General features: G+C 37.0%; 2 protein-coding genes across 3 annotated transcripts; both read left to right on the forward strand.

Moving 5' to 3' along the window:
- Positions 1–9,571: 9,571 nt before the first annotated feature.
- LOC145636907 (uncharacterized) lies at positions 9,572–12,148 on the forward strand. The gene has a single exon (XM_081688444.1). It carries the CDS (start codon positions 9,572–9,574, stop codon positions 12,146–12,148), a length of 2,577 nt encoding a protein of 858 aa, XP_081544570.1.
- A 252-nt stretch (positions 12,149–12,400) lies between these two features.
- Positions 12,401–14,956, forward strand: LOC145634841 (uncharacterized). 2 transcript variants are annotated; one of them, XM_081686194.1, is made up of 4 exons: positions 12,401–12,799; positions 12,890–12,988; positions 13,120–13,170; positions 14,542–14,956. In XM_081686194.1, exons 1-4 carry the CDS (start codon positions 12,431–12,433, stop codon positions 14,848–14,850), a joined length of 828 nt encoding a protein of 275 aa, XP_081542320.1. In that variant the 5' UTR covers positions 12,401–12,430; the 3' UTR covers positions 14,851–14,956. The 2 variants fall into 2 exon arrangements, with proteins under 2 accessions (XP_081542320.1, XP_081542321.1); XM_081686195.1 differs by lacking the exon at positions 14,542–14,956 and adding an exon at positions 13,870–14,535.
- The last annotated feature ends 7,679 nt before the right edge of the window (positions 14,957–22,635 follow it).

A 22,635-nucleotide genomic window follows, 5' to 3' on the forward strand; every position in this document is an offset into this window, starting at 1 on the left:
AGGCAGCCATTTAAGCATGGAAAACAACATAGAATCCGAAATTCTTTTGGAGGAATCTCAAGGCTTCAAATGGGTGTTACAAGCAGCATCAATGCAGGAATTATAAGCCATCAAGTGGGCATTCATATGGGCGTTTCTTGCTGCCAGCATTGAGCATCAAAAGGCGTCCAAATACACTCTTGTCTACATACATTAAAGCTTGATCCAAGGCTTGAATCAAGGAGGAGTTACACTTCTTTTTGCTGTTTGAATTGGGCGTGAATTAAGGGGCTGTTTTGCTTCTTACTTGCTGCTTGGTTGAGGCGTGATTCTAGGGAAGGTTATGCTCTTACTTGCTGCCTTATTGGACGTGATTCTAGGGGAGTTACACTCCTTTATTTCAGATTTGATGAGGCTTAATTGAGGAGGTTATGGCCGCCACTTTTTAAGCTTATGTATCTAGTTAAACAAAGCTTCCTTTAATTGATGTATCTAGACACTAAAGCTGACTTTGATGCTTAGTTTAGGCGTGTACAAGTGAGCTGAAAAGTCACTTGATTTAGCTTGTATTTAGGATGCTTGTTTACTATAAATAACAAGCAAATGTGAATGAGAAAATCAGATTATTCAAACAAAAAAACTTGTCTTACATTCGTTTCTTGGATTAGAAACAAAACCTGAAATTCTTGGATTTGGAATTTCGTTTCCTTTGCTTAGTTAGCTAGTTTAGGCTACTAGTTGGCTTGTGTTCTTAGGAACCCAAAACGTTTCTTAGTGGTGTGACTTTATCTAAGAAGCCTTTGGTTCTTTAGCCTTATCTATCCCTTGGTTTATCCCTTGTGTATTTCGAGTGTTACTCCAAATATACAACATTTGGCGCTAGAAGGAGGGGGTCTAGCAAAACAAATACCCAAACACATACCCCAAACACATACCCAAACACATACCCCAAACACAAACCATGTCCGACGTCCCACCCCCTAATTGGCAAGAATATGTCAATAAGGTTGCACAAGAGAAAGAAGATATGGAGCAACGAATGCAATACTTGCAAGATCAGTTAAAAGATCTTTCTACTAAGTTGCGCCATCAAAAAGAGGGCTCACCCAATCATAGTGATGAAGAATTGAGTAAATCTAATTTCAATCACAATGATAGACCTTCTCATGAAAGTGAAAGGTCACGGCCTAATAATGACATAAAAGCAGACATTCCTGAATATGATGGCAAACTCGATGCTGATGAGTTTGTAGAATGGTTAAGAACGGTGGAGAGAGTGTTTGACTATAAGCAAACACCAGAAGAGAAAAAGGTGAAAATTGTGGCCTTGAAGCTACGAAAATATGCCTCAACTTGGTGGGCTAGTGTGTGCGCCAAAAGGGAAAGGCAAGACAAAGAAAAAGTGAGATCATGGGTTAAGATGAAGAAATTGTTGAAACAAAAGTTTCTTCCCACATACTATGTGCAAGAAAACTTTTCAAAATTCCATAACCTTAAGCAAGGTACGAAATCAGTAGAGGAATATGCTAGGGAGTTTGAAGGATTTGTTATGAAGTGTGGAGTAGAGGAAGATGAGCCTCAAACTTTGGTTCGGTTCCTAGGCGGACTTGACCCAAAAATAGCCAATGTGGCCGAACTACACCCTTACACCACCCTTGAAGAGCACATTATCTTAGCACATAAGATTGAGCAGCAACAAAAAGCAAGAGGCAAAAGTGAATCATCACGTTTTGCATCTCAAACCTCATTTCCCCAAAGAAAGCAAACATCCAATTTCCCACCTTTCAAACCCACATCCAATCAGCCTACTTCTAAACCACCTTCACAAAACACCCAAAATTCCAACCCAAAACCAGCCCCAAGAAGATGCTTTAGGTGTCAAGGCCTTGGACATATGGCTAGTGATTGTCCAAATAAAAAAATTGTTACTTTGGTAGAGTATGAAGAGGAGAACGAATTAGAGGTTGAAGAGGACAGCAATCTTGAAGAGAATGATGAGTATGCGTGCCTAGGTCCGGATGAAGGAGAATGCTTGGTGGTTCGACGTACGCTTAGCAATATGTTGGACCAAGAAGGGAGCTTGCAACGTGAGGCAATCTTTCACACTCGTTGCACCATTGGTGGAAAGGTATGCACTTTGATTATTGATGGAGGTAGTTGTACCAATGTAGCTTCGCAAGTTATGATAGACAAGTTGAAAATGAAAACTATCCCTCATCCTAAACCATATAAAATTCAATGGTTAAGTCATAGTAAAGGGATTCAAGTCACACAACAAGTCTTGTTATCATTTAGCATTGGTAAAACTTATGAGGAAGAATTATGGTGTGATGTTGTGCCTATGGATGCATGTCATGTTTTACTTGGTAGACCTTGGTTATTTGATAGGCGTGTGATGCATGATGGTTACAAAAACACCTACTCCTTTTCTAAGGATGGAAAGAAAATTGTCCTTACCCCTTTAATCCTCAAAAATGATCACCCCATATCCACGCCTCCCACTTCCCTCACCACTCTCATAAAATCTGAATTCCATGAATATAGAGTTCACAAACACTTCATTTTGAGCCAACTTGATACCCCCTCTCAACCGTCCAAAGAAGAAAACCACACACTCCTCACCTCTCTTCTCAAAACCTATTCCCATGTTTTCCCCAAAGATATCCCTCACGGATTACCCCCAAAGCGTGACATCCAACACAAGATTGATCTTGTACCCGGATCCATGCTCCCAAACAAACCAGCCTATAGAACCAATCCCAAAGAAACCGAGGAAATTAGAAGACAAGTGGAGGAATTGTTATCAAAGGGTCTTATTCGTAAGTCTCTTAGTCCATGTGCTTGTCCTACTTTGATTGTACCTAAGAAAAATGGAGAATGGAGAATGTGTGTTGATAGTAGGTCAATCAATAAAATCACTATCAAGTACCGGTTTCCTATTCCAAGGTTGAATGATTTACTTGATGATTTGCATGGTTCTAAAGTGTTCTCTAAAATTGATTTGAGAAGTGGCTATCATCAAATTCGAATTTTCGAAGGAGATGAATGGAAGACCGCTTTCAAGACAAAGGAGGGCCTCTATGAGTGGCTTGTGATGCCATTTGGTTTGTCTAATGCACCATCTACATTTATGCGCCTTATGAATCAGGTTATGCAACCTTTCATGGGTAAATTTGTTGTAGTCTATTTTGATGATATTTTGGTGTATAGTAGGGAAGAAGAAGAGCATGCTATGCATTTGCAGCAGGTTTTTGAAGCCCTTGCTCGTGAGCAACTATATGGTAACTTAGAGAAGTGTCATTTTTTCACTTCCCAAGTTATTTTTCTAGGTTTCAAAGTTTCATCTCAAGGCATAGAGGTTGATGAAAAGAAAGTTGCTGCAATTCGTGAGTGGCCCACGCCACAAACAATTCAACAAGTTCGTAGTTTTCATGGACTTGCTTCTTTCTATAGGAGATTTGTGCGAAATTTTAGTACTCTCATGGCACCTGTCACCGAGCTAACTAAAAATCAGAAGTTAGTTTGGAATGATAAGGCTCAAAAGGCCTTTGATGAGGTAAAACATCAACTTACTAGTGCACCTATTCTTTCCTTACCTAACTTTGATGAAGTTTTTGAAGTTGAATGTGATGCTAGTGGAGTTGGTATTGGTGCTGTTTTGTCACAAGTTGGGCGTCCCCTTGCCTACTTTAGTGAAAAACTCAATGAAGCACAACGGAAGTATAGCACCTATGATAAGGAGTTCTTTGCTCTTGTTCGTGCTTTGGACCATTGGAGACATTACCTCATTTCCAAGGAGTTCATCCTTCATTCAGATCATGAAGCTCTCAAATATCTTCAAATCCAACAAAAACTCCAACCACGCCATGCCAAATGGGTGGAGTATTTGCAAGCTTTTCATTTTGTGATCAAGCATAGGAGAGGCGCCATGAACAAAGGAGCTGATGCACTGTCAAGGAGATACACACTCTTGAATTCTTTCAAGGCAAGAGTGATTAGTGTTGAAGATGTGAAAGCAAGTTACAAAAATGATCATGACTTTGGTGATTTATTTCTAAAATGTTCTAATCATGCTTACAAAGATTATTACATTTTAGATGGCTATTTGTTCAAAGGAAACAGGTTGTGCGTTCCAAGATCAAGCCTAAGAGAATCTCTTATCAAAGAGTTTCATGAAGGAGGAATGGCGGGACACTTTGGCATAGAGAAGACTACTCTTCTTGTCCAAGAATACTTTCATTGGCCTAGATTGGTTCGTGATGTGGAGTTCATTGTGAAGAGATGTGTGATATGTCAAAAGGCCAAGAGTCATAGTCTTCCACAAGGCTATCTTTTGCCCTTACCTATTCCGCAAGCTCCATGGGAAGATGTTAGTCTTGATTTCGTTGTGGGACTTCCTATGACCCAACGAAAGAAAGATTCCATTATGGTTGTTGTGGACCGTTTTTCTAAAATGGCTCATTTTATTTCTTGTCATACAACTTATGATGCTACTCATGTTGCTAACTTGTTCTTCAATGAGATTGTTCGTTTGCATGGTGTACCTAAATCCATGGTGAGTGATCGTGATCCAAAATTTCTAAGTCATTTTTGGCTTACATTATGGAGAAAGATGGGCACGAAATTGAACTTTAGCACTTCAAGTCATCCTCAAACAGATGGTCAAACCGAAGTGACTAATAGAACTTTGGGATCCTTGTTGCGGTCTTTGGCTACTAAACGTCCCAAGCAATGGGAAGAGATGCTTCCTCATGCGGAGTTTGCTTACAATCGTGTACCCAGCAAGACAACAGGTTTGAGTCCTTTTGAAGTGGTGTATGGATTCAATCCGTGCACTCCTATTGATCTCACTCCCATTCCCTCACCAAACAAGTTCAGCAATGATGCCGAGGTGCGTGCAAAAGAAATCAAGTCTATGCATGAGCAAGTTCGTTCCAAAATTGAACAAGCTAATGCAAAGACAAAGGCATACTATGACAAGAAAAGAAAGGAGGTCTAGTTTCAGCCCGGTGACTTAGTTTGGATTCATCTTCGAAAGGAAAGATTTCCTTCCAAAAGACGGTCCAAGGTTAGTCCTCGTAGTGATGGTCCATTTGTTATTGTTGAAAAGGTGAATAATAACGCTTACAAAGTTGAGTTGCCCAGAGACTATGGTGTTTCTAGCACCTTTAATGTGGCTGCTTTATCACCTTACTATGATGAGTTTGAAGAGTTGCCGAGTTTGAGGGCAAACTCTTTTCAAGAAGGGGGGAATGTTGTAGCCAAGCCTAACAACTTGGTTATGGACGTTTCTTTAGTTCAAGACGTAGCATCATGCATTGGTGCTATGCGTTCTATCCATGTGCAGCAAGATATTCAATCTTTTGAGTTTCTTGTTGTTCTTATTAACTAGTTCATTCTAGTTCATTTTATGCTTTGAATAAATTGTAAACTTTAGTCTTATTTTAAGTTTGCAAATTAGTTGCATTATTAGTTGCATTTTTCTTTAGTTTGCTAAAGTTCAAAATGTAATGTTACATTCACATAAAGTTCAAGTACAAGATACATGAAGAAGGCAGCCATTTAAGCATGGAAAACAACATAGAATCCGAAATTCTTTTGGAGGAATCTCAAGGCTTCAAATGGGTGTTACAAGCAGCATCAATGCAGGAATTATAAGCCATCAAGTGGGCATTCATATGGGCGTTTCTTGCTGCCAGCATTGAGCATCAAAAGGCGTCCAAATACACTCTTGTCTACATACATTAAAGCTTGATCCAAGGCTTGAATCAAGGAGGAGTTACACTTCTTTTTGCTGTTTGAATTGGGCGTGAATTAAGGGGCTGTTTTGCTTCTTACTTGCTGCTTGGTTGAGGCGTGATTCTAGGGAAGGTTATGCTCTTACTTGCTGCCTTATTGGACGTGATTCTAGGGGAGTTACACTCCTTTATTTCAGATTTGATGAGGCTTAATTGAGGAGGTTATGGCCGCCACTTTTTAAGCTTATGTATCTAGTTAAACAAAGCTTCCTTTAATTGATGTATCTAGACACTAAAGCTGACTTTGATGCTTAGTTTAGGCGTGTACAAGTGAGCTGAAAAGTCACTTGATTTAGCTTGTATTTAGGATGCTTGTTTACTATAAATAACAAGCAAATGTGAATGAGAAAATCAGATTATTCAAACAAAAAAACTTGTCTTACATTCGTTTCTTGGATTAGAAACAAAACCTGAAATTCTTGGATTTGAAATTTCGTTTCCTTTGCTTAGTTAGCTAGTTTAGGCTACTAGTTGGCTTGTGTTCTTAGGAACCCAAAACGTTTCTTAGTGGTGTGACTTTATCTAAGAAGCCTTTGGTTCTTTAGCCTTATCTATCCCTTGGTTTATCCCTTGTGTATTTCGAGTGTTACTCCAAATATACAACACTTGTGTTTGAGAATTATGAGTCAAGATTCAAGATTAGGTCCGCAATAGTCAAGGATCCATGCCACTCATGCAAAATATGTAGAAGGCTTGAAAAACGATGAACCTCACATGGATGTAGCAAAAACTCATTGTAGGTGTCAAATCGACCATAGGAAGCAACTACCAACATGCCACAAACAAGTAGAATCCGGTTTCATGATCCTCCTAGTTCTAGAACATCATACCTTAGCATACACCTATCCTAGAGTCAATCAAGCATATTCTCAAACCATGCATACCCATACCATTTAGGAAGATTTTCATTCAAAAGCAAAAATCGGTTGTATATAGTCCAATTCAAAAGAAAAACAAAAAGTGACAAATAAAGCCTCAAAACATACCAAAAACCAAAAACAAAAAGAAAGAAAAATAAAAGACAAGAAAAGAGAAAAGAAAAACATAGATAAAGGAAAAGAAGGAAAACAAAGAATGGAACGAATATGCAAGTAAAACATGTAATACCTAATCGACAAACAAGTGATCAAATGACAACATCGTTAATGATCCCAAACACTCTAGGTGTTGAAAGCATCCATCCTCGAACCATTCAACTTTTCCTAAAACTAATCCTAAACTATGCATCCAAGAAAATAAAAGAGAAATAAAGAAAAATAAGAAAGGTCTCACCAGGTATTCCAAGCAATGCGAAAGAGTAAGAAAGAAAGCAAACACAAACCGTCAATATACTCCAAGAGCAATTGCAAGGATACCAAACCAAGAGAGAACACTACTAGAATTTATATAATTAACGACAATTCAATAACGACGAACTCAAAATCTCGTCGTTGTAAGCACTGTTTATCCACTTTATAACAATGACCAAAAATGTTTCTCGTGAATGACAAAGTGATTGCCGTACTTAGATATTAATAATACGATATGTCCGTCGTTAATAATTTGGAAAAAGAAAAAAAAAATTAAAAAAAAAAGTAGTTTGTCGTTAAAAAGTGACGCGGCAATAAATTTCAGAAAACCGCTAAATTGAAACTTTTTCTATCTTTATACTGCAAAAAAATTTCACGCAAAACCCTTTATTTTCCTGCCTCTTTTTGTTTTTTTTTTTGGATTTCTAATTAGTTCGAAACACTTTCCACACAAAATTCACTGAAAATCAACGCTCAAGCAAATTCACTGAAAATCAACGCTCAAAGCAAATCGATCACTCAAAACAACGATCAAAGCAAATTCACTCAAAATCAAGAAATTCAAGACCTTTGTTCGTAATTATTGGTGAAACGGCTCATCAATTTTCCAAATTTGAAGCTAAAAAAGGGTTAATTTCAGACTTTCGGTAAGTTTATGTCTTTGTTTTGAATTGGGGTTTATTTCAGAATCAATTCTTGTTAATTTCAGATTGGGGTTTATTTCAAAATTGGGGTTTATTTCAGAATCGGGGTTTGAATTGGGGTGATTTCAGAATTGGGGTTTGAATCAATTCTTGTTAATCTGTTGATAATTAGGATTTTTTCTATAGATAATGTGTATAAATTGGGTTTGAATCAATTATGGCTATGATAAATCTGAATAACTGATTTGATTAAGTTTGTTCTTATGTTTTGTTGATAATCATGTTCGTTTCCCCCTTTTCATTTTATTCTCAATTGAATTATGTTATTTGCCTTTTGGTTTGATAAATTATGTTAATAAGTACTTTGATTTTATTTTTCTGAACTTTTTAATTGTTTGCATGTTCAATTTCCAACTTCCTGATGATTCAATGTATGTATATGGATTTATTTTTTTCATGTTTTCTATAATATTGTGCAATGTCGAATGAATTTCTGGGTGTTTTGGTTGTATATTTATAGTATTAGTTAAAAAAAAATTCACAAGATTTGTTAATTTGAATTTCTGATATGTATTGTAAAAGGACAGCTTTGTTAATTTGGGTGTTTTAATGAATTTTGTATGTTAAGTTATTGAAAAAGGACATGGGTATGGGCGTATAGCTTGAGTACTGTAGAATCGGAAGGTATTAAAACTTTTATAACACCTTGTCTCCCACTGCCCTCCAATCTTCTCACTGGCACACCACATAGCTTCCCCATCAATAGTCCTAGCATCCACCCCAATCCCACATCCTATCTCTTTCAACACTCCCACATCAACATTAATTTTGATAATACCTGTGGGCGGTGTACTCCAGCAATCTTTGCCTCTAATAGTGGTCTCAGCTGGGCGCGAATCTCACCATCCATTTCAATCATGAGCTTTCCTACATACTCCAACACCTCACTAGCGCTCTTCCATTCATTCTCAAACAAACCCCAGTTTCTGGCACAACATAAGACCCCAACAAATCACCATTACCCACCTTTTCTCCTGCACACCCAACCCCTTAAAAGACTGCAGCACCCAGTCTACAAAAGACCTCCAGTTACCTTCCACAGCCTATCTAAAACCACTTGCTTCCCAGACATCCAAGGCACGCAGACAGCAGAAAATAGCATGGCAAACACTCTCATATGTCTCCTCATAAATCCTGCAGTTAGGCGAAATGCTAGAAACACTTTTGTTCAGTCCCTTATTTGTTGGTAACACTTCGTGACACGCCCTCCAGAAAAAGGTTTTAATTCTAGGGATGACCTGCATACTCCACACTCCTCTCATTTCACCAAAATATGAGCAGCTACCCCCCTCCTCCTCCCCTCCATGTATCAAATTAAACACTCACTTAACTACTCTTGATTCTAATTTCTCTTTTAGTGATATTGTTTTATATTTTGATTAGCTTCAGAGTAGTTGCAAAGTTGTAGGTCTTTTTGTAATTTCTAGGAAATCAATAATGATGTCTCAAACACTTAAAGTAGGTAAATAGACATATTTTTGAGATAAAATTAAATGATTGAATAATGGTTCTATTTATATGGAAGAAAGTTTTATCTTTATTACAAAGATTGTAAAATAAAAAAAATGATATGTAAACTAATGTTTCATTTACTAGACCTATAATTTACTAAGCTATAATTACTACGACGAAACATAATCAAGTATGTAAACACAATCAGACACTTAGTTTTGTTTCTACTTTTATTTTTTTTTAAAGATAGTTTTGTTTCTACTTAGTTCCATCTATATTTGAGATTATTGTGTTTTATCTTTTTTTTTTTTTTTTTTTTTTTTTTTTTTTTTTTTTTTGCTTATAGAAAATGACTCCTAGTAAGGATTGGATGACCATTGAGGATTATGTTAATGACCCATTATATGTGGAGGGAGTAGATAATTTTTTAGACTATGCATTTCAAAAGTTAAAAACTTCGACAATACGTTGTCCTTGTTGTCAATGTATGAATGGGGAGTCAGGTAATCGTGAAAAAGTCAGAGAACATCTACTAGTTTTTGGAGTTGTTAAAAGGTATACCTTTTGGTATCATCATGGAGAAGAGTTAGATGAGACTCAACTCGATTCTGATGATGAGGCTGATGGGAGAGATCATGAAGACCATGATGAAATGCTTAGCATCTTGCAGGATCTTCATCCAGAGTACCATGATGGGAGTTCACCCATTGGTGTTAATAATGTTGAGGAGCCAAATGCCGACACTAAGAAATTCTATAGTTTGCTGAAAGATTCACAAGATCCAGTATATGAAGGTTGCAAGAGTTCTAGAATGTCAGCACTCTTAAAACTCCTTCATATAAAGACTCTTGGTCGCTGGAGTAATGAATCGTTTACCATGCTATTAGATTTCCTTAAGAAAGAGCTTTTGCCCGAAGGATCAAATTTGCCCGATTCTTACTATGAGTCAAAGAAGATCATGAAAGATTTGGGGCTTTCTTATGAGAGAATTGATGCTTGTGTTAATGATTGCATGTTATATTGGAAGGATAATGAAAAGTTGGATGCATGCAATGTGTGTGGTGCTTCAAGATGGAAATCTAACAAACATAATGGGGAGGACAAATGTAAGAAAAATGGTAAGAGAATACCTCATAAAACACTGCGATACTTTCCTCTAAAACCAAGGCTTCAAAGACTATTCATGTGCTCTAAAACTGCTTCTTTGATGACTTGGTATCATGGTAAAAAGAAGAAAGATGGTACGATGAGACATCCTGTAGATGGATCGGCTTGGGAATCATTTGACAAAGAGTTTCCTGACTTTGCATCAGATCCTCGAAATGTTAGGTTAGGGCTTGCAAGTGATGGTTTTCAACCCTTTGCAAATTCAAAAACCAACTATAGTATTTGGCCAGTGGTTCTTATTCCCTATAACTTACCCCCTGAACTTTGTATGAAGCAGTCAAATATGATTCTGTCAATGCTTATTCCTGGTCCTAAAGGTCCGGGTAACGCAGTTGACGTATATCTGCAACCCTTAATCGAGGAATTGAATGACTTATGGGCCACTGGGGTAAATACTTTTGATGCAGCAACTCAACATCATTTTCAACTGCGTGCAGCTTTGATGTGGACCATTAATGATTTTCCAGCGTATGCAATGTTATCTGGATGGAGTACTAAGGGGTATTTAGCATGTCCTTGCTGTCTTAAAGATACCTGGTCGAAGAGGCTATCTCATGGGGGCAAAGAATGCTTTATGGGCCATCGAGTGTATTTGCCAAATAATCATAGATGGCGAAAGGATAAGGCTTCATTTGATGGAACAGTTGAGCAGGGTTTACCTCCAAAGCCTTGTTCAATCGACGAAATTCTTCATGAGCTAGAGGATCTCGAAAATATCATACTGTCTAATGATCCACGAGTGAAGACAAAGATATCTCATGAGCTTAGGGGACACAACTGGAATAAGAAAAGCATTTTCTTTAAGCTTCCATATTGGAGGACACATTTATTACGACATAATTTGGATGTGATGCATATTGAGAAAAACATATGTGAAAGCATTCTTGGTACAATGATGAATATTAAAGGGAAGACAAAAGACACCATAAAATCTCGTCATGACTTACAGGCTATGGGGTTGAGGCCATCATTACATCCAACCAAAGAAGGGGACAAATGGAAGATGCCACCAGCCCCATTTACTTTTTCCTCTGTCGAAAAGCAAAAATTCTGCAATTTTTTAAAAGAGTTAAAGGTTCCCGATGGTTTTTCATCTAATATATCATATTGTGTTAACTCTAAGGAGGCCAAAATTTCAGGTTTAAAGAGTCATGATTACCATGTCATACTTGAACATCTTCTTCCTTTAGCAATGCGTGGCCTACTAACTCCACTTGTACGTGAAGCACTAATTGAGTTATCAAGGTATTTTACTATATTATGTGCTAAAGTAATCAATGTGGAAGAGTTAAAGCAACTAGAGTCTCAAATTCCTATTACTCTCTGCAAATTAGAGAAAGTATTTCCTCCTTCTTTCTTTGATGTGATGATGCATTTGCCTATTCATCTAGCTAGTGAAGCCATAGCTGGGGGTCCTGTTCAGTTCAGATGGATGTACCCTATTGAACAATATATGTACAAGCTTAAGTCTTATATAAGAAATAGGGCTCATCCAGAGGCTTCGATTGCAGAGGGCTATTTAGCAGATGAGTGCATGACTCTTTGCTCAAGGTACATGCAGAATGTTGAAACTAGATTTAATCGTCTTGAGCGAAATTATGAAAATGCATATGGTGGTGATGAGGCCTTGCCTATATTTAGTCATCCTGGTCGAGGCTTAGGTGCTCCCAATATCATTGATGTTCCAAAGTGTGAGTTAGATCAAGCTCATAATTATATTTTGAAGAATTGTGATGAGGTTCAACCGTTCCTTGAGTAAGACTCTTAGCCTTAGTAAGTTTTTCCTTTTTTTCTTTGTTGTAGTTTTTTTTGTTTTTTTTTTGTAACTTTTTTTTTTTAGAAAATTTTCTCAGGCTAATGCAACCAATGGATTATCTGAGGAGGAATGGAGTGAGAACTTTAAAAAATGGTTTAAAGAAGAAGTGAGCCATTAAATTTTCATCAGATTTTAAGATAATTAAAACTTGAAGTACATTAATTTTTTTTCTTTTTTCTTCTCTGGTAGGTTGCTCGATTATATGAGACTAATAAGAGCAAAGAAATGGAAAATCTCCTTTCACTATCACGTGGCCCAACCCAATATGTAACCTCTTTTAGTGGTTATATTGTGAATGGGTATAGATTTCACACACAAAATCGTGAAAACGCTTTGAGAACACAAAATAGTGGAGTGGTTGTGATTGGAAACACGGGAGAAGGAGATGATAACATAGATTATTATGGAGTAGTAACAGATATAATTGAGATGCAATATCTTGGAGGAAATCGAGTTGTTTTATTTCGTTGTAAATGGTGGGATGTATTTGATAAGGTTAGAGGAATAAAAGAAGACGAATATGGAATTGTTAGTGTTAATTGCAATAAGCCTACTGGGAGCAAGCCTATTAGGCAAATCATTTGGGACGATCTGGTATATAATTAGTTTGGTAGTTTATATTCTAATTTGATTTCAAAATGTCAGATATTCTTGGGATAACAATAATGTGACATGTCATGATAGGGAGGAAGTAAAGGGAATAAACCTACTTTGGTTGATGTGTTTTATACCACTCGCAAAAAAGGCAATAGCCTTCCAAACGCGGAGACAATCCAGAAACATGTATGTACTTTATTTACTTTGGTTAACTTTTTTTTTCTTTTTTTTCCTTTCTTTTTTTTCCTTTTTTTTTTTTTTTTTTTTATGTTTCTTCTTCTGTAATATTAATTTGGTCATGCTTATATATGCTGTAGGCTGAAATTCAAGAAACAATGGAAAAAGATCCATCACTTTCCTATGTCCAGGTAACTATAACTCTCTTTTGCTGTGAGTTATTAAACGTTGTGGACTACTTCAGGCTATTTTCCCTCTCCCCGTAGTGCTTGCTGATTTTGCTGTTCTGTTTTTTTTATTTTGCTGTTCTGCTGTTCTGATTTTGTTAATCTGTTGTTTTGATTTTGCTGTTCCGATTTTGCTGATCTGCTATTCTGATTTTGCTGTCCTGCTGTTCTGATTTTGCTGTTCTGCTATTCTGATTTTGCTGTCCTGCTGTTCTGATTTTGCTGTCCTGCTGTTCCGATTTTGCTGATCTGCTATTCTGATTTTGCTGTCCTGCTGTTCTGATTTTGCTGTTCTGCTATTCTGATTTTGCTGTTCTGCTGCTTGTACTTCTGTCCCCTTGAGTTTGTTCTTTCTTCTAGCATAAACCTGAAGTGGTGGCTGACCTGAATGAGGCGGTTGACCCGAATGAAGGGCTGGGTTACTTGGGTCCATGACATACACTCCCCTGAATTGCAAACTGAAAAAGGCATATTAAACTAGCAAATTGGCAATTTTTGGCTCTCTTGAGAATTAGATAGCATATTGTAAACCCGTACCAAATCTCATACCAGAAAATTAGGTAGCATCGGAAATAATGTCTCATATTTGATTTATTTGAGTTTCGTTATATGTTTTATTAGTTTTGGAGTGGTGAATGTGTTTTAATATCTTGTGCATTGTAGACTTGTAGCCGGAGACTTGAAGAACAGGTCAACTTTTATGGACTGTTGTCAAAAAACAAGAACAAACAAACAAAAACAATCCATGGACACTAATTATTTCCACGCAATTTGTGTTCGTACTGTCATTTACTCATTTGTAACTTGTTAACATCAATATACCGTACAATAGCTTTTAAACCTATGCAACTTATGTGTAATAAACTAATAATGTACTTTGTTATGCCTAAACTTTTAGTTAATGCTTGGAAATTATTTTGGGACTCCTTTGATAAATTTGACACACCTTTATTTGAGATGATCATTATAGAGCACAAACTCCATCTAGAGCTAGGTACTGACTATTTCTCTCACACCAATCCCTTTTGTGATAAACTTTTTGTTTGAATCCTAGATTATTGTTCTAAACTTCTATAGTGGATGTAATTTTTCCTAATTCTTATCAGACTTAAATATCAGATTAGTAAGATAAGCAGATGTCAGAGAGGAATTTGTCTGACTTTTAAAATTAAAGGAAATGATAATAATTTTTTATCATGTAGATTTTCCATATGAATATATTAAATGATTTATATATGCCTATTGAGCAGACACTTTATTTTCCATGCATTTTAATTTCTCTATAATTAATTTTGTGTTCGGTAACATACTTTAATTTCTTTCTTTGAAACTTAGGTAGCACAAAAGGTTTTTAAATCCAAGTCTCGAGATCGTGTTGTTGGTTTAGGAGGAGGAATAACTTTAAAAGATATGATTGGACCACAACCAAGTAGAGAAGAGCTTCAAATTGAGTTGACTGCAACCCAAAAAAAAAATGAAGATCTTACAAATCATGTGGAGACTATTCAAGAAGAAAACACCGAACTTAAGAGTCGCATGGGTTTGGTTGAAGCTGAAATGAAGATGTTGAAAGATACATTGATAAAACAATTCAATGCTTCGTTTTCGAATAATGGTTCCAACACACAAACTCCGAGTACCTGATTATGCGTGCAGAGCTTTGATGGTTAAGCCCATAGATTTAAATTTCAATCATTGTTTAGTTTGTTTAAGAATTAATAAATACTTTTAGCATTAAGGTTTACTTTAGAATTTTCACATGGAGTTTTTATTTATTAATTGTGTAGTATGGATCATACTAATTTTGTATGACAATATTTTTACTTGAAATAAAAATTGTTCATGATTGCAGATATTATGTATATACTAACTAATTATTTCATCATAAAAATACAGATTCAAATAATTGTTACAGGCTAGGGCATGCAGCTCTTGTACTATATATCCATTTATAACGACAAACATTTACCGTCGTTGTTTCACAAAATTTTGAATAATTAGATGATTTTCATATGATTTAACGAGGGATAATGTGGTCGTTATTGAATAAAAGTTTGTCGTTTAATGATATTTAATTACGACAACAAGGTGCATCGTCGTTAATAAATAACGATGAAAAGATTTTTTGTCGTTCTTAAGTAACGACAAATATGAACATTGTCGTTAGTTACTAACGACGAACATCGTTGTTATAACCAATAACGAGGGAACCTGTTACATCAACTTGACGATGAAATTTTTTTTGTCGTTAATAATTTTAACGACCACTTTTTAGGCTTATAACGACAAATTTGTTTGTCGTTAAAAACCCTTTTTTTAGTAGTGGAAAAATAAAGCTATATACAGAAACAAAATTGTTAGTAACTTCCATACAAAATGAAACAGCATCATAGGTGACAGAAATGATCAGACCAGCAGAGACAGAGAATCAGAGAGCAGAGAGAAAAATCAGCCAATCAGAGAGAAATCAATCATCAGGAAGGTAGAAATCAAGAACTAGATCATAAATATATCATCAGCAGTAGAAATCAACAGACAAGAAACAAAATTAAGAAGCATCAGCGGAATACTAACGCATGGAATAGACAGCAACATAAAACATCAGCAGAGAAAAACACCAGGTGTGCGATAAAGCCAAAGTGAACCAAAGAAGCAAGGGGGAGACAAAAGAAGCGCAGCAGACATAAGAATATTCCCTCAAGCTAAAAATGAGCTAACCCCCCCCCCCCCTAAGCTAAAACCAAGCTACAAGCTGGCAAAGAAACAAAAGAAACGCACACAAGCATAAAAGGGAGGGTAGCTCATATGGTTTCACTCGGCACTATGGTAAGGGGTAGAATGAGCACTCCCCTCACCAACATCATTAGAAACATCATCCATGAGCATAGGGCCCTTACCTTTCAACCTCCTCGCCTTCTCGGCTTTATCCCTAGCAAAATAGTGGGACCAATCATCAAGGACCGGCTCGCCCGATAACCCTCAACGGCCAAAAGTCTCAGGAGAAGGGAAAGGGTTAGGGTTTGCCGGATCATAAGTAAAATCACATCCTCCCGGCCTCTTATAATCATAAGAGGTCGGGGAGGTCCCCATAATAGCATGAGGAGGTACATTAGGCCCCTCCCAATAAGGATAACACAACCTAGGGCCGACGGTCTCATCAAATGGCTCCCACCGAGGTATGGGTCCCTGTTGGACCGGTAGGTACGGATAGTTAAGATTTGGTTGGATATCCTTTCTCATGACATAAAAATTGTAGACTTGTCTAGCATGAAAGTCATAGCCTAATACAAAATCGTACCCCAAAGATGAACAATTTAGAACATTCGCTATGGAATCAATTTTCGCATGCAAAAGAGATAAGTCAATAGTAGACATACTAGAAGGAGAGGGAGGAGTCGAGGATGTACCTCCTCGGGAAGATTTACCTCCCCGGGATGAAGATGGAGCAAGAGGAAGATAAGGATTATGCCGGAGGTTAGGCAACGGAGGTCTCTTGAGGGCTTGATCAATCAGCTTCTTGTTAGGTATCCATGGAAGACGGGTGTCCACACATCTAACCATAGCCTCGGGGTGAGGGATGGGGCACCAATCCGAAGTCCTTAGAACCTTCCAAATGTACAAGTTTGCTTTGGTGGTGCGCTCCAAAAAACGTTGATTTATCATGGCATAGATGCTTAAGAAGTGGTAACGAGCTTTTTCCCTTTTATCATGGATTGGGACAAGCGACTTGAGCATTGCTTCATACTTCTTGTTAAGAGAAAGGATCAAAATGGTAATCATACCCCCCAATTGGATATTTCCGGAGAGATGGACACCATCTCTTATATCAATGAAACGATCGAGCAAATGCGAAGCGAAGGTGATGACCGCTACCCCCTCTTCAAATGGCTTATCCGCTAGCCATAACCAACTCAACTCCTCTCGACAAATAGCACCAAGGGAATTCTAGGAGAAGAAAGCATATGTAAGGAATCGGCTAAAATACCTCAAGGCCGCATGAATAATCGACGCCGCCTTAAAATATTGAGGACTATATGAGTCCTCGATAGAAATATACCTCCACCACTTGAATTCACTATAATTGTTATCACGTTGCACAACATCAAATACCGAATACACAAGTGGGACATCCTCACTAGGAGTTGGAAACTTGAAAACCTCATTAAAACAGGAAAGAGACACCGAATGATCATTGTTGAAAACTTGAAAAGAAATTCTTCGAGAGGTTTCACCTTCCAAATCCTCCTCAAGGACCTCAAGAGAAGAAAGGAATTCAAAAGTAATCCAAGAGTAAGTGGGAGCATGAAGGCTTAAGAATTCCTCTAACCCCAAGTTTCGAGCCAAAAATCTCACATCATCATCGATACCCAACGAAGTAGTCGCCGACGAATCATAGAATCTAGTAGAAAAGAGTGTCCGAGTTGAAAGCTTGGCAAATCTCTCCCAATGCTCTTCCTTTGTGAACTCAATTCCATAAGTCTCTTAAATGTGGAAAGGAGGAGGAACCACCTCCCTATAGGTAGAGCATCTAGCTCTCTTAGCTTGACGGAGAGGAACCATTCTACACACATAATTGAAAAATGCTCTAGTGAGTAAGGACCATGAGTCACAAGTATGCATCATGAGCAACAACACTCTAAACCATCATAAAAAACAAACTATGCACATTAACATTTCCAAATCAATAGAATCTAACTATAATTCCAACAAAGGTGGTGCCAAAATTATAGTATGGTCAAGCAAAATCATCAAATACAAGTTCATATAATCACCAAAATTTTATCATTAACACAACAAATGAAGGAGATAGTAGGAAATATGCATACATTAATGAGGCCATAACCAAATCAATCTAAACACTCATGAACAACCAAGGTAGAAAATTTATCATAATTATCAATAGAAATGAAGAAATCATACCTTAGATTGATGAGAGTTTAAAAAAAAAGTGGAACACAAATCACTAAAAACACAATTATGTCAAATTGCAAGAAATAAACCCCAACCCAAAGGGATATCCAAAAATCCCAACTTTAGGAAAGAGAAAATCACAATGAAAGTGTTAGAGTAGGGATTAAGAGTAATAAACAACTAGATGAAGTGAATAATGGTGAAATTTGATGAGTGACATTTATGTCACTCTTAGGGAGTAGTTTTAGAGTCATTTTCGTGTTTATTTTATCTTATTTTCCCTTTCTTTCTCTTGTTTTCTTTTTAATAAAGTTTCTTGTTTATTTGGTAGTGTTGGAGCGTTTTATTTTATTTTCTTTATTTTATTAGCTTTAGTTTATTTTCGTATTTTATTTTACTTTATTTGCTTGTATAGTTTTTGTTTTATTATTTTTAGTTTAGTTTTATGTCTCTTATTTTTTATTTCATTTTATTTTATTTTATTTATTCCTATTTTATTTATTTTATTTTATTTTATTTGTCTTGGTTTTATTTTATTTCGTCCTTTATCTATTTTCATTTTATTTATTTCTATTTCATTTATCTTATTTTATGTCCCGATTCTCCAATGTGTATTTTTGGTTGTGTAGGTATGTTTTCGGGTTCAAGCACGGATTTCAAAGTCAAGTGGTTTGCATTGGATGTTCGAGACCCGAGTCAATCAAGTCAAGCTGCTGCCCTTGCTGCCACCACACCTATCCTCCACCACACCAAGCACATACTCACCTCCCCTGCTGCTCCCTGCTTTCCACTCACAAATCACGCACCACCGCAACACACACCAACAGCAACTGCAACATCAACAACAACCACTCACAGCCACCAATTCACCACCCCAAGCTACAGCCCCTGCTTCATCCACCTTCGCGCACAGCAACACCAGCCACAAACCACACACCACCTTCGCGCACCCCGCAACGCCACTCCCCTGCTGCCACCAATCAACCACCAGCCACAAACCAGCAACAGCAGCCACCAATTAACTCCACCTCACCACCGTTCCCAACCTCCAACCAATTGCAGCAGCCGCACTACTCAACCCACCTTCATCCACCTTCGCGCAACTCCTGCTCCACCTCACGCAACCCACATCAGCCATTACCACCAATACCCAGCCATCATCAGCCGCCAAAATCGCCAGCTACCATCTCCTCCACATATAGCAGCAGCCTGCGACCTGCTATCGTCCCTCGCATCAAAGCCAACATCACCAAAATCAGCACAAAACAGCAGCAAATCAAAGCAAATTCGATTTCAATCGGGTTCGGGCAAACCGTTGGTGGTTCGGTCGAACTTCGAGTCAGAGACTTTGGGGGTTTCGTTAATCGAAGAGGAGTGGTCGAACATACCCATGGTTCGACCGAACCAACCCCGTAGTTCGGCCGCACCAACCCATGGTTCGACCGAACCGCTCCACGAGCTTCACACATGGGTTTTAATGAAGATGGACGGCCTCGATTTGATGATGATAGTTGATGAACGGTGGTGATGGTGGTGCGTTTCAATGGAGATAGAGCAGCCAATGTGAAGGAGAAGAAGAGGGAAATCGGGTCTGATGTTTTTTTTTTGGGATTTTGGTTTTCTTTTTCTTTTTCTTTTATTTTTATTTCTTTTCCTTTTCCTTTTCTTATTTATTTTCTCTTTTGTTTTCTTTTCTCTTTTATTTTTTCTTTTTATTTCCTTTTCTTTCTTTATTTTATTTCCTTCTTTTATTTCTCTTTTTCTCCTAGTTTTATTAGCTTAGTATAAATACCCAATTTTGGGGTAATTAGGAACAATTCAATAACTATCTATTCCTCTCTCTAATTAGTTTTAGTTTTAGGTTAGGTTAGGGTTAGTCTTCATTGGTAGAGAGAGAAAGTGAGGTTTTCTTCATTAATGAACTTGGATTTTGAAGAAGGAGCTTGTTCAATCCTTTGTAGACCTTCATCTTCAATTAATGAGCAATTTCTTACTCTTTCTCTTTACCTTTGTTCTTGATTTTGTTTATTTGCTTTTATTTTTCTTCTTTGCTTATTAATCATGTTGATGCTTATTGATTTGATGATTGATATTGTTTTCAACATGATTTGTGAGTAGTTATCTAGCCAAGGGTGTGGGGATGGTGTAGTTGCTAATTGTTCATGCTTTTAATGTTGGGGTTATGTTAATGGTGATTAAAGTCTTTGCATGCTTGATATTCTTTGGTGTTTCTTGCAAGTGCACATTGTTAGTTGATCAAAGATGAGTCTTTACTAACAAGTAACGGAAGTTGACTTAGTTGAGATTCATTACTATCGATTGTTATTTAATAGTACCTCCTAGTATATGGTTCTAATGTGGAAACATAGAGGCTATGTTAGGAGAAGCCAATTGACCCCGGAAGGCGGCTAGATTGGACCCTTTACTTCGATATTCATGTATGTTTAGTTTACCATTGATATGCTACTTTGTTATTGTATGGTCAAGCGTCAACTTCACCTACCCATTTCCCTTGGTGCCTTAATGTTTTATTTCTTGTTTTAGCATTTTTAGACTTTAATTTATTTATCTCCTATTCCGGACTAGCTTAATTGTCGATAACATTTGGTGGTGTTTACCGTTCTCTGTGGTTCGACCCCTATGCTTGCCTTATACTCGTATTAGGTTTGTTTAGGTTGTATAAATTGTATTTGATCTAGGGATAGACAATTGACGACGCATTTATTCCCTTGTCAAAATTTCAGTAGTAAAATAATGAAGGAAAATGGTGATGATGCTTGAACAATAACTAAGTAAAAATGAAATAAAAATAAGAGAGAGAAAAAGAGAGAAGGTCGGTGCGTTTAAGGGGCATCAGCAGGGGCTATGCGGCTGCGCCATAGGGTCGCGCGGCCGCGCCTTAGACGCTCGCGCCCGCGCCCTTCTGGGTATGCCATCTTCCGAATCCCTTCTTGTGAGCACATCGGTGAATACAAAGGAAATGATCATGATACAGGTGGAGCAAGCAGTTTCTAAACCCCAAGAATGTGGGTTCAACACAGATTTTTATGAGCCCACCATTTGAACCCACAAAACTTCAACTTTTAAGCATACTTCCAATTCATCAACTTAAGCACTTTCTCTTCAAAATAGGCATCAAAATTGTTGGAAATCCAATCAAAACCACCTAAAAACACAATCAAGAAAAGAAACCAAATAAGTATAGAAACAACAAAAAGAAAACAAAAATCAAGGAAAATAGAGAAAATGGTTAGAAACTCGGGTTGCCTCCCAAAAAGCTCTTGTTTAAAGTCATTAGCTTGACATTCTCCACCCTTCAAGGTGGATCAAAAAGAGTCATATCATGAACAACCCCAACAAAAACTCCATCACAATAGCGCTTGAGCCTATGACCATTGACTTTGAAAGGTCTTGAAAAATCCAAAGGAGATATTTTAACCGCACCATTAGGAAAAACCTCTTGAACAACAAAAGGATCACTCCAATGAGACATTAGCTTCCCGAGAAATAATCTCATCCTAGAATTGTAAAGGAGTACCTTGTCACCAACATTGAACTCCTTCTTCACAATGAGTTTATCATGCACTTCCTTAGTGCGAGTCTTGTACATTCTTGCACAATCATAAGCATCCAATCGAAGTTCTTCCAACTCATGGAGATCAAGCCACTAGTAGAAAAATAACAATAGGCAGCGGTTCAAAGCCGGTCTAAGGCATCAGTTTGAACCAGGTTTCTATGTGGGGGGTTGCCCAATTACCCCCCTTTTTGGCACCGGTTCAAAACCGATGCCCTAAACCGGTTTTGGCACCGGTTAACCGGTGCCTTTAATTATTTTGGCCACCGGTTAACCGGTGCCTTAAATAAACTCCCGCGTAATTTTTTTTGGTGGCAGCTTGTTTTGGCACCGGTTAACCGGTGCCTTTTATTTATATATATATATATATATATATATATCTGTTTCCAGCAATAATAATAACCTGTAATTCCAGCAATAATATTAAATAAACTAATTAATAATATTATTATTATAATTACTAATAATAATATTATAATTAAATATTATAATAAGATATAAATAATATCAAAAACAAGAATTCATATATATATATATAGATATAAATATTCCCAAACGCAATACAATAATAAAAAAAAAAGTGCTATATATATATATACAAATGATAGTAATTAAATAATGAATAATAATATAGTTCAAAAGTTAACATAAATTTACAATTAAAATGTCATTTACATGTTGAAAGTGATAAAAGACGCCAACATATCACGAACTTCATTAAGTTCCTTGATTGTCAATGGACCATCCTTTTGGACCTTGCAAAACTTTAAATACAAAAAAATTATGTTAGAATTCATTAATTAGGCAAAACAATATGTATTTTTTTAAATATGACCTATATGACTTCTATGTAGCCCATTTCCTACATTACTTATCAAATGAACTATTTATTTCTCATAACATGTCAATGTCACCTAGTTTTATGTGTCTAAGCCCTAAAATTG

Source organism: Chenopodium album, chromosome 6 (genome assembly GCF_948465745.1).
Source record: "Chenopodium album chromosome 6, dcCheAlbu1.1, whole genome shotgun sequence".
Taxonomy (NCBI): domain Eukaryota; kingdom Viridiplantae; phylum Streptophyta; class Magnoliopsida; order Caryophyllales; family Amaranthaceae; genus Chenopodium; species Chenopodium album.

Coding starts and splice junctions, on each gene's coding strand:
- LOC145636907 (XM_081688444.1), top strand. CDS start 9,572: ATGACTCCTAGTAAGGATTGGATGACCATTGAGGATTATGTTAATGAC.
- LOC145634841 (XM_081686194.1), top strand. CDS start 12,431: ATGGAAAATCTCCTTTCACTATCACGTGGCCCAACCCAATATGTAACC. Junction 12,800..12,889: donor AAATCATTTGGGACGATCTG/GTATATAATTAG, acceptor ATGTCATGATAG/GGAGGAAGTAAAGGGAATAA. Junction 13,171..14,541: donor CATCACTTTCCTATGTCCAG/GTAACTATAACT, acceptor TTTGAAACTTAG/GTAGCACAAAAGGTTTTTAA.